The following is a 12,733-nucleotide window of genomic DNA, read 5'->3' as shown; positions in this document are numbered from 1 at the left end:
GATAATGATCAGCCGCTTTTAAACATGTGTACTCGGGAACTCTAAGAGAAAAAGTAAAATAATAATAATAAATAAACCAAAAGGCCCTGTGCTCGACTGCTCATTACTTTTGAAGCGGTTTTTAGTTAACAAACAAAAATGCACTTTTATTTAGCTTTTCTACTTCTGTAGGGGTGTATTGTCACTAAAATAAAAATACATAAATGAGGAAAAACACAAACATCATTCAAACAATGTTTTTTTTTCTTCTTAAAATCCGAACTTTATTTTCAACACAATTATTTTATTCTGCAAATTATTAGATTAAAGTAAAACTTTTATCGGATTCTTTGCCCCAGTTTTCAACTTTAATAAGTAACAGAAAATAAAAGTGTTTTCTCGAATTTACAGCAATGCTCCGTTGTGACCGCTAGATGTCGCGTCTCAACATTACAAAGTGTGGAACAGGGTAAAATTCCCCCTTTTCCTTACCTCTCAGGTTCTCATTATGCCATCCTAAATAACATGTTTGATTCTGTTCCTAAAAGGATCGTATTAAACTCAAAATCTAGCATGAAACAGCAATGAGATAGTAGATGTTTTGTCTGTGTCTATGCATGACCATGCCACTCAATCTGAAATCGCTGTTTGACAAACAGGAACACTGCTGACTTAATCTAATTTAATGGGTTCATCTCGCACATACTAATGATCTCTGATCAGACACGTTCATTATCAGCCAAGTATCATCTTGGAAAAAACATTGTTTATGCATGTTCCACAGAAAGAATAAATAGATAAAACAAAAAAAACCTGTTCGTTTTTTGTATCCATTTGTTTTCTTCTTACACCATATTTTGTTCGTTTTACATGTCCAGAAGGAATTTATGTGAGCCTATAGTGCACAATAATGGGATTGAGTGCTAAGAATAAACATTAAAAATAAAAAGCTATGTGAGAAATATATTTATTTTTTTAATCTCCAGCACAACACAGAAGTTATGGACTTGTCCTTGTGTGTTGATGACTCCATCTACACCATGGCTTTCCAAAATTGGAATTGTTGCCCCACCAGGTCTTTTTAGAAATCTAAATAAATGAATGAAAATGTCTGTAGTAACACTTTTACTAATTAATGTCCATAAAAGAGTCATCTTACATGTTTGGTGAACAAGTTGGGCCCCAAATCTCATTCTGCTTCTGGCCCTGTACATTCCTGGGCCCCGGCTCTGCCCTGTCTAGAGACTGAATGAAAAACACAAAACAAAGAAGCCACTCTTGAGAACGACTAAGTGTCACTGCAACATGGCGTTCCAATATCACTGCACCAAATAAAATATAGAAACAATCTTTAAAAAAGAGCTTTAAATATAACATTATGAGGCGTCATTGTGTTAAAAATCTGTGGCTACTTGTTAGGGCTCAAAGCTCGCTCATATGAAAATAGAGAGCTGTTTCTTTAAAGGCGCCCAGATCTCCGCTTAACGTTACTTCGCGAGATTTGCTTGGCGCCGCGACCTCATGTGAGACACCTCCTGCTTGAGAGCCAGTCCGACGTTACCTCTGCAGAGGAAAACGCAACGGCGCCCCAAAAATGGTTTATTTCCGTCTCATCTGAGCCCAAAAAACACGTTTGTACCAAGAAAGACTTTTTTAATCCATTGTTTATTCGAGGCCTAGCAGGGGCGCCGCGCAACGATGTGGATCCAGGTTCGCACGATAGACGGGAAGGAGACGCGAACCGTTGAGGATCTTTCTAGACTGACCAAAATTGAGTCTTTACGGCTGAAAATACAGGACATCTTCAATGTGAGCCCCCAACAGCAGCGCCTCTTCTACCGAGGGAAGCAGGTAAACCCACTTCTGCCTGTCAGCGCCGTCACGCAGCAGCCAGTTTTGACGCTTTGACAGGGGGGGTTAGACTTCAGTGGTCCTCCTCCCTGTGCTCAAGTCTTTTCGGACCCTGTGCGAGCTTCCTGTTTTGATTTAAAAAAAAAAAAAAAAAAAAAAAAAATCCGCCAATAGATCTTGCGAAAAACCTCCGAGTGGCATCCTATGGGAAAATTAGGGTTAACATTAGCTCTTTGTGCACTTCACAAATGGCGTGGACATGTTTGTTTACATTGCTAGTGCAGAGAAACAGGAACACAGCACTTTGTTTCCCACATGTGGGCTCCGCGAGTACGCTGCAAACTAGCACATCCGTGAGCCATTTCTAACTGGATAAACGACAGACCTCCAAATACAACTTTAGATTTCTGCTTCGCATACATAACGACGTTACACTGTTATATAAACTCCACAGATCCTTTCAGAAAGGCTTCATTATTGTTTGATGGGGTAGATCACCCTGGAGCCCACACGTGCCTTGAAGCAAGCGTATTTGTTTACACCCTAGCGTCACCACCATGCGCACAATGTACACTGTGCACACTCAGTGTGTCTGCATAGTGTAAAGAAACCTGTTCTCATGTGGCAGTACTGTTCCCCCAAGTTACACTGCCTGTGATGTCTAACAAAGGCGCACTGATGGATCTCTGGCATGTTTTGTTAGACAAATTCTCTACTGAAGTCACACATCAAAATAAAGCACCGCATGTCTAACAAATATTATTCAGTGTTTAATAAGGTGATACATTTAAGCACTGTCGTGGCATCACTTTTTGTTATGCAGAAAAATGTGTATATTTGAAGAAATGTGCAATCAAGTCAGCCACACAGTTATTTAATTTATATTTCAGGTCCTCTGCGTATTGCATGTGTAATAAATATATTTGGAAGGAACAAAATCATTGAAATAAAGTGAATTTCATAATAACGACAATAACATTTAGGTTTTAAGTACAATATTATTTCTGATTTTGCTTTTTCCCTCTTACAATTGTTCCTCAGAAATTTGACTCTGAGACAGCTTTAATTTATTTTCAGAGCCCAGCAGAACAGAACTGTAAAATATCTTTGCATATTGCGTACTGCCACTAAGTTTGTCATTTTTGTAAATCAGAAATGCGTGAATAAGTTTATGCAGGGTTAGTGAATGGGTTTTTGCTTTGAGACTGAAGCCCGTTTTTGACATGCACTACATCATGAGAATGATAAATCTATCACAAAAATAATTTTATTCAAGGGAATGATGCCTGATGAAGATCTGCAGTTGATGATAGACATCATGGTATTTGTAGCTAGTGGTAAAACTTATTTTTGATTAGAGTGCTTGATTTATTTTGATAAAAGCAAACTTCAATAGATTGTGTTTTTAAATCTCAGTATATTTTTTATTTGTAGGTGGTCTCATTGAACAAAGGTTAGACAAAAATTTGTTTAATGAATAACTGTATGTAGTGTTTAGTTGTAAGTAACGACCTCTGGAGCATATTTAAAAATGGCACCGTTTACTTTGAACTCACCTGTTTTTTATGAGAAATATTTTTGGGTTTGTTGGTACTTGCTAATGCTGATTTTAGCCTATTGTAATTTTCCCCTAAGATCTACAATGCACAAACATTATAGGTCATTATAGGAACATTATTTAGAAATATTATATTAACAATTTATGTTTTTCTAGCTTTCCTGTGAAGGATTATGATTTGCATTTAAATGTGGAAATGCAGGCCATGCACATCTCTTGTAACAAAGTTGCCACTGTAAAACTGGGATTTGTAACATTTTGAAACAAAGACAAAATGATTATGGACTTGATGTTTTTTTTATTTTTTAGCTTGCTCTATTGGTGATTAATAGAGTTAGAGTTTATAACATAGTAGATAGTGTTACCAAACAATGTAAATGTTTACGTTGTGAGATTTCCAAAGGACTTTCGTTCATCCTTTGTGTTATCAGTTGAAGTCTTGCACTCTCTTGCTCTAATCATAAGCTATTTCTATTTAATAGAAAATACAATTTACTTTTAAAGTAGCTTTTTACATCGTTGGAATTTCACTAACTTGGTTTTTAACACCAGACACTGAAAATGGCTATTTTAAGTTGTCATCTCTCAATTACAACTATCACACAGAAGAGTGTTGTTGCTAATGAGCCTGGTTGTATTAAAACCACTTTTTCACTTAAAAGATCAGGATTTTGGTCATTGCATATGGTTGATCAAGACAAAATTGGCCAATTCCTATCCCTGTCTGATTTCTCTATGCAAGTGAATTATTGACAAAAACTAATCTTTCAAAACCTTTTTGACAACTTTGATTTTAAGGCCATAGGTCAGAGTTCAATCTTTCAGCGTAAGGACCGACATTAAAGTTACCTAAACACATCTTTCTGTGAGCAGAAAGACTTAAATATTTTCTTTCTCGAACTGGAAAGCTTTGGACGTGCCACTTGTATTCGAAGACAATAAAAGCTGTAAGCTCCTTAAACAAGATTAATTCATGCATGTTTGTGTATGTCACTGTTCTTGGCTACCTACGGTGAGCAGCTTTAAAGCAGCAGGTTGAGTTCATCTAGTTTTAATTGTCTTCCTGTTCGAAGGGATTTGTTGTTTACCACTGTTGCCACATGCTTCCTCAGAATACAGAAGTCTTTATTTCCTGACAAAAGTAGTCCATATTACTTAAAAAAAATAAAATAATATAAATAGTAGAGTGGAAAAGACAAATGCATTCATCACAAAACAAACAGTTATTCCAATATGTATGAAAGCTTCAGGTAAATCCTGTGTTGCTATATGTTACAGTTGACAGAGCTCTTACTATTGAGTTGTTTGACACTTTCAATACATGTAGTTCCTATGTAAGGTATAAAATAGACATCAAGTAATGCCTCGTTTGCCTTGAGTTGGACGGCATGGGTTGTTGAGGTTCGGTACGCTATTTTATTTGTTTTTATTACAAAAGAGGTCCATAACGCAACCAACCAATTCAGTTGTAGGTGAATAGGACAACGGTACTACTGGTTAGGGCAGAGCTACTGGCATCACAAAACACAGCGTTTTGATCGGGAGACAGAGAAACATTTAGCCCCGCCTTTCCAGTGAGAACCCAGTGGTTTAATGAATATGGAGGACCATGAAGTAGCGTACTGAACTGCACTGATGTGAGCCGTACCGCTGAGAGGAAAGGAGGCACAATTGACATTAAATGATAAGCTGATTTGATTGAATTAGACTATATGGAGCCGGATCTCTGTGACTATACCAACTGTATTGTATTATGAAGAAAAGAATGTATATAAAGAGAATGTCAATTGAACAGTGACTGGCTATAAATTGGACCCATTTGTCTTATTCAACTGTATTTACTAAAGGATTATTTCTCATTTTTTCACTATCGATGAAATTAAGTGTAGCTTAAACCTGAACATGATTTTTTTTTTTTTTTTTTTTTTGCTCATGCAAATATCTCTACAAACAGATCTTTCTTCTGTTTGCGTCTGGAGTTTATTCAGAGTTTTCTCATTGTACTGACTTGGTGAGTCAGCCAAGCATTATAGCCCCGGGAAAGACTGCACCGTATGGTACAGTCTTTGCTGATATTCTCACTTTGCTGATATTCAGTCATATCTTCACCTGTTGATGTATGTCAGACAGAAGAAGATTTTTGTTCTATGAGAGATTGAGAAGTCGGACCTCATTGATTCATCCAGATGAGTCAGTTTAGTTTCTACTAGTTGGAGACTCTCTCCTGCTCAATTAGGGGGAGAAAAAAATATCACTTAAGGGGGGTGGTTTCAAATTGTTCCTCTAAAAATAGTTATGTTCAATCAAGAAAATGTCTGCTTTGCTTGTAGTTTGTAAGTACTACTCAACACAACCACTTCTACATTAAATAATTGTTTGCCCTGAAGCTGGTCACGGCGTTAATAAATGATAGGAATATTCATTTGTTAACCTGGAGTTGGTCCTGGTTGTTGTAGTTAACAGCACCAGGCCCATCCTGTGTTGTAAATCCCCTACTTCCTTTATTCCAATGGAAAACAAGTGGAGAGCCTTGATTAGGGGCTTTCCATGTGTTAAGTAATGTATGGAATGAGCTTGTACGCTGACATGCACTCTGGTGTCTGAGGTATGTTAGGATTTAGGCTCGTAGCTCGGCTACTCCGTCTAATTCCCTTTTCAAAATGGCGTCTTGTTTTTCCCTCCAGCTCTCTGCTCTCGCTGCCTCATCGCTCCAAAGTCACGCTTGCGTTTCTGTCGGGAGCGTCCTGAGCCAGGAGCCACTCATCTTTGACTTGCCGCTTGTGTCTTCCTTTTCATTTTATTTTAATTTTTTAACTGTACTTTTTATTTTTTCTTCCCCGTCTCGTTTTTGTTTCCTGACCACTACTTGTTGTGCATGTTTCACTTTAAACATTTGTTTTTTTCACTCGTACTCGCAGCCTCACACACATCTTCCGCTGGCCGCGTGGCCTTTCAGCTCAGCGCCCACACACTTTTGCAACAAGCCCGCATATTTGCTAATTTTAAAAAAGCGCCTTGGCTTTCGGTTCAAAGCTCAGCACATGGCGTCCGTGTGATTTATCTAAAACACTGTTAGTCCACTTTTCCCCCCCTTCTAAAGCAATTACTTCTTGCATGTTAAGATCGTTGGATTTTTTCCAACAGCTGCCTGTTTGCTCGGCTGCTCTCTTTCAGACGGACGATTTCTCTGACCTAGATATTGTTGCAATTTGATTATACATGGATCGATGTTGTTGTGGCTCCTCATTTGAAAGTTATTGCTGTGTTGCAAAGTTAGCTGCAGCAGCGCTTTCACTCAGTCCACACCCTTCTCTTACGGATAGCTAGATGGACTGGACAAAGGGCAGAAAACAATGGAAGGCCCTGAACCCCTGACGGTAACTGCAGGCTTTCTACCAGTTTTAAATATGGTTGCAGTGTGGCCACTCCCTAGCATGCCTGTTAGTCAAAGGACCCCGCATTATCTACCAGTTTATGTAAAAGCAATGAACAGATTTAGTGACATTTTTGTGCTTCACTCAGATTAACAAGAACTTTTCAAATGCATGGCTCAGTTTCTTAGTCTTCTTAGATCGATGAGAGAAGCTAAAGCTGTAAATGGGGTTGCTTAGTAATATGATTGCCACTGACTATTAGTCATTAATTAATAAAACCATATGATAATAGACTAACACTAATGACTTATTATTTAGGGTTGTTTTTCCTCATTAGGATATTTGGAATAATAATGTTTGACAACACATAAGGAAAATTGGGTCTGTTTGGATGTGCTTCTCAAACCGCTTCAAATACTTGATTAAAATCTTCAAATCTTTGTAGAAAACTAAACTGTATGTTCAAACTAACACACTAGGGTTATAAAAAAATAAAAAAAGGCTAAAGAAGTAAATGAAGCGGTGAATTTTTCTTTGAGATCAAATGACTGAGGGGAGGATGAATGATAAAAAAAAACCCTAAGCCGAAGGCTAGCACTGAGCAGGCACAGAGGCAACCCCCCCCCCCCATACACACACCCCCTCTCCCGTCATTGTTTTTGGTAATATGACCTATTTTTGCTCAACTCTTCGCCAACAGAAATGTGGGGCGGAGTCCTGAAGTAGCCGTGCAGAAGTTTGTTTGCAGCGTCTTCCTTCTCATTCACAAGTGTCGATTCTGCTTTTCTTTCACACCTGAAAGGCTGTCGGAGGCTAGTATTTTTGCCATGCAGAAAAAAGGTCATTCGAGGCGGCATGTCTTCGCAGTGGTCAGTGAATAATAGTGGAAATATTTGCCCTGATAAGATGCAGACTACAAAAAATTTTTGCTGCGTCACTGATCTAACATAGAAAAGCCAGAACAGTTCAGTTTTCGAAGAGTGCTCAAAGTTTAGTCTGCTACTAAATCTTTTTACATTTTGTCATACCACAACCACAAACATTGTTGTGTTCATACACACTGAGCGGTGCATGCTTGAGTCAAATATGCTTTACAGATAAAGTGGGGGTTATCGGCCTCGGCTCCCCCACTGAGCCGCTACTTAGTGGAACCGCGTCTAAGTTACAGCTGCGTGTCTGAATTTGCTTTGCACATGCAGAGTCGGAAGGTTTTTGCCAATTTGCAAAGCAGCTCGGTCTCACTCAGTCTGGATCCAGTGTAGCTCTGGTTATATGTTCGAACATCCACGGAAGTGTGAAGACTTTCCTCCAGGATTGCCTTGTAATTAGCTCCGTCCATCCGCTCTAGGAAGATCATCCTCACCGCATAATGCTGCCACCACCATCAGTAGGGTGTGTTCAGGGTGCTAGCTCTATGCTACACATGACATTTTGTATAAGTTTTTATGTCTAATCTGATCATTGCTTCTTCTTCAAGATGCCTGGAAGTAGAATTTCTCATGTTTTCCCTGTTCATTATATAGTACATTAAATGATAGTTGTCACTAGGCCTCAACCGATTAATCATATTCATTGTGACGAATCGATTATATAAATAATCGTCAACTAATATGATCATCGATTCATTGTTATCTGGTGTACAGAGATTCAAAAAAGAATATTTGGTGCAAAAAACAACAGTAATTAATCCAAAGCTGTAGTATATAAATTATATGCATTTTACATTTGAGATAAAAACACCTTTGTCTGTAAATATGTTTTACTCAAAACTAACGATAGTTTTAGCTTCACCTGGTTGAAATTCACTGAAGGAATGCTGTATTATTGCAGTTGAGACAATAAATTGTTTATTTTCTTTGTGAGAAAGGAATTTAATTATTTGGTTATCTGTATCATTAATGTAATGTCTAAAGAAATATAGAAAAATCTGCACAGTATGCCAGTTTCTTAAATGTGATGAATCCATTGTCCGAATAATCAATGGAACAATCGATTACTAAATTAATAATTAATTGCAGTACTCATTGTCACACTTGAGCGCCCTGTTCGCTAGTCGGATAACTTCCTAAGGCACGTAAAGTCACATGTTGATGATTGTTGTTGTAGCAAGGCAAAGGTGAAAATACTCCAACTGGTTTGAATCGTTTCATGCCCTCTTTCTTTAGATCTTGCTTCAATGGGTGCTTCGTCTGTTTCGACCTGTGGAAATTCAGCAGGAGTGTTCAGATTGTGAAGAGGTGTTGATTCGGTTTGACTTTCAAGTGGCGTTTATTTTGCTCAGACACCTCCAAGCCGTCGAGTCTGCCGACACACGAGAGGCATCGTGCTCTTTAAATGAAGTTGCAAATGAGGGTGAAATTGCCACGTTTCTGGCTGCAACAACATTCTGTTTCAATATGCACGGTTTCTCCTAACATTTTTTTTTTTTTTTCCTTTTTAGTTTGTTGTTCTTTGTTTCGAGGCTGATTCCGAAGAGGCTGAAGTCAAAAACACCTTGCAGCAGGAGTCTGATCACGCTGCTGGAAATGAAGCTGCTGTGAAGAGCGCCTGCACAAAAAAAAAAAAAAAAAAAAAACCCAGAAAACAGCCAAGCCATTTGTGTTTGGTGCAGTGCAATTCTGCTGTGTGCTTGTTCTGAAATTCTGTCTGTGCGAGTCTCTATTCTGAATAACATGAACTCATCAACGAGCGAGCCAGTCTCTCTGCGGCAGGTTCTGCCAGCAGGCTCATTATCTGCTCAGGATGCTCCCAGTTTGTTTTGTTTACCTTTCTTCTCTTAAAGCTCACGCCGAAAAAAAAAAACAATGGCGTCACTACACCAAAATCTGAGGGTTAGACAAAGTCAGAGCCAGACAAAAGAGAGCCGAGGCAGACCACCATGCAAAGGACAGATAGGCGCAAAGTAAGTGTTTGGCTCTGTTTGCACGGCTGCTCCTCTGATCTAAATTTCATGAGGCTATTAAAAACCGAGAAGGATGGGGGGAAATCGTGCTTTCCTCCTACACCTCCAACCTCTCCCTTCCCCATTGTCAAACAACGAAGAAGAGCGTTGGGGAGAGCGAGCGAGGGGTGGCGGCCATGCTTCTCTCCCCAGCACAATGGCTTTATCGGGGTAAAATGAATTGCTGATATGTGCAACGGGTTGAGGTTTCCACTGTACGCTAGATTCTAAAAGCAGAGGCCGTATTAAACAGCACAGCTAACAGCAAATCCTCTGGATCCTCCCCTGAAAGGGTCATGTTGATGTTGATTGTGTTGGTGGGTTCTGGATTGCATATGCTCAGACTTAAAGTGGGGTGGCGGATGAAGCTGTGTGTGTGTGTGTGTGTGCGTGCGTGCGTGCGTGCGTGCGTGTGTGTGTGATTGTGAATGTGGGGTGCTCTCTTTCGGTCGTCATAGCAACCAAGTCATTTCTGTCCCCCAGCTACACATCCTATCACTGTAATTCATGCGTACATATCTCTTATTTATTTATTTTTTATTTTTTTGCACGCAGAAAGAACCCGTAGACTGCAGCAGCAATCTGGCGCCTGTTTCCGTGGGACAGTTCAGATAAACACAAACAGGGCAGCAGCAGAGCCGTCGGTCGTAAAAAAAAAAGCCCAGCGTTTTCCTTCACGCTGAGCAGACTTTGGTTCATTCTGTCGTATAATCTCTACCTGAGCGTCGGCCAACAGTTTTTCAAACACGAGGGAACAGATGTTAACGTAGACTTGTGATCAACTTGTTCCTAAACGGCACCAGTGCACGCACACAAAGGCATGTGTATCCTGCTCTTCTCTACTTGGCGTATAGTGGCGTAGTGTTTCCCCCGTTTACGGACACGTCCTCCCGTTTTGCGTTTGTAATCGCTTTACGGTCAGTTGAGAGGCTATAATCAAATTGTTTTGCTGTTAAATTATGAAGCGTATGAAAATGACCCGTTTCTGCCTAAAGTGACATTATCTATTTGTGTATGTATTTATTCGTGCAATTTCTCCTCTTGTGTGTTTGGGGCTCTTTGTTTTGAGGCTGATTGTGAGGAGAGTGAAGTAAAAACGCGTTGCAGCGGGGGCCTGATCTCGCTGCTGGAAATGAAGTCACTGTGGAGAACGCATGGGGGGCGGGGAGGAAAAAAAAATCAGCCAAGCCGTTGCTTCATGTTCAAAAATCCAACGCTGAGTTCAAGATAAGACCAAAAATCTGGAACATGTTGGGAAGAGTTTAATAATAATAATTACAGAATGTAAACTGGTACTGTTTAGCCAACCTGATTATTTTTATGCCTTGACAAAAGAAGTGCTTTTCTTTATATGTAAGGTTAAACAAAATAAATAAAATAAAATAAAACTGCAACAGGACAGTATAACATAATATTAAACACCCAAAGTTGCAATACACATAAACCTGGTGTTGAAACCAGCACAGTCTGCCTAACCCAAGGGCCCTATGAAACTGATGTGTTTCTAAATTTTGTTTCAGTCTGATATTTTTACAAAGTTAAGAAAATTCAACAAGATAAGTCTCAATTTGTATTGTTAATTAATATAAATAAATAAAAATCAACAGTGCTACACAATGTAACAAATTCCAGTTGTCATCAGTATCGGTTTATGCTGTTTTAGTGAAATTCTTGAGGAAAGTTTGTTCTGTTGCGTTATCAGAAGACCTTTTTCTACCTCCACTATTTTTGAGAATGGCTTTCCCGCTTGCCATTACCATTATTCTAAATATGTATTTATGTTTAAAAGTGCTTGAGGGTTTGCTTTCATTTTACCAAAACAAACATTTTGAGCTTAACTTCTCCCTTCAATGCATTCCATGTTTTTTTTTTCCAGGATTCTCCTAAAAGCAGTGATTACAGGGTAGCCACCCCCCAAAAAAATCACTGAAAATGATTAGGATAACATTCACTGCATAGTCTCCAACAATAATAATTTTGATTTTTTTTTTTTTTTTTTTTTTACTGCGCTGGAATTTCAAAATATCTAGATTCACATTTGAACAAAATTCTCCCGAAGATATGGAGCAGATTGTTCTCCTCTGCTGTTTACGCTGCCCCTATCATCAAGAGCCTCGTTCTCTGGCTTTGCTTTTATGTTCGCTGCCAGGTGCTTTTAATGTTCGGTTTCATAAATAGCCTTGTGGTTAGTCTAAGGGTAATTGCCAGCACATGAGGGTTAATTTGTTATAGCAAAGGGTTTATTGGGATTTGAGCCCATTAGATTAAGGATATTTGACACATGTAAAAGAAAGGTTATGCATACATTTGCAGCATTTCAGCATAAATATTACAAGGGCACCATCTTTTTTTTTTTTTTTTTGTGCTCTAATATAGGCAGTACTTATTTAGTAAAAACAGCATTTACATTGTCGTATCATATTGGTGTCTTTTCATGAATTACTACGACTTTTTCCTTTTGCTCTTGTTTAGATGGAAGACGGTCTGACACTTTTCGACTACAACGTGGGTCTCAACGACATCGTCCAGCTGCTGATCCGGTCTCAGACCGACCCCCCGGACAGTCCCGCCACCAAGGACAAGTCGGGTGTCGCCAGTAGCTCAGCTCCTCTGCCTGACTCGAAGCCTGAAAACCTCCGAGCTCCGGTCTCCTCCGCAGAGGTGGAGACCTCATCCGACACGGACAATAAGAACGAAGGCGACCGTGCCACTGTAAATGAAACCAAGCCAGAAACCGTCGCTGCTAGTACCAAAAATGGCTTCAGGTCCTCCAGTCCAGCACAGGACACTCAGCCACCCACATCCAGCCGGAGCACATTAGTCAACCCAGGGATTGGCTTGTACAAGGTGAGTTTGCTCATAAAAATAATAAAAGTGAATAGTTTTGGAATCTTGAATTTTTTTCTGTTAGAATCTAAGGATAATGTAGCAATTTCCAAAAAGTTAACAAAAAAACGGTGCATTTTGAAGATGCTCTTTTTGGTTTCTTGGCGTTCATCCAGCCTACTACAGAGACTGTAGGCTGGATCT

The 12,733-nt window shown here is 39.3% G+C and overlaps 1 protein-coding gene across 3 annotated transcripts in view; it reads left to right on the top strand.

Annotated features, from left to right (window-relative positions):
* Positions 1 to 1,353: 1,353 nt before the first annotated feature.
* Positions 1,354 to 12,733, top strand: part of uhrf2 (ubiquitin like with PHD and ring finger domains 2) — a 34,444-nt gene continuing 23,064 nt past the window's right edge. The window contains exons 1-2 of one of the 3 annotated variants that reach the window (XM_014996584.2): positions 1,354 to 1,830; positions 12,176 to 12,550. In XM_014996584.2, coding sequence (XP_014852070.2) covers positions 1,678 to 1,830; positions 12,176 to 12,550 — 528 coding nt within the window. In that variant the 5' untranslated portion in view covers positions 1,354 to 1,677. Of the gene's footprint in view, positions 1,831 to 8,927; positions 12,551 to 12,733 lie in introns of all 3 variants that reach the window. The other 2 variants (XM_088010936.1, XM_088010937.1) reach the window with 2 other exon arrangements.

Source organism: Poecilia mexicana, unplaced genomic scaffold (genome assembly GCF_051168715.1).
Source record: "Poecilia mexicana isolate PSO_F unplaced genomic scaffold, ASM5116871v1 scaffold_12, whole genome shotgun sequence".
Taxonomy (NCBI): domain Eukaryota; kingdom Metazoa; phylum Chordata; class Actinopteri; order Cyprinodontiformes; family Poeciliidae; genus Poecilia; species Poecilia mexicana.
Note: the sequence above shows the minus strand (reverse complement) of the source record. Positions and strands in the feature narration are given on the sequence as shown.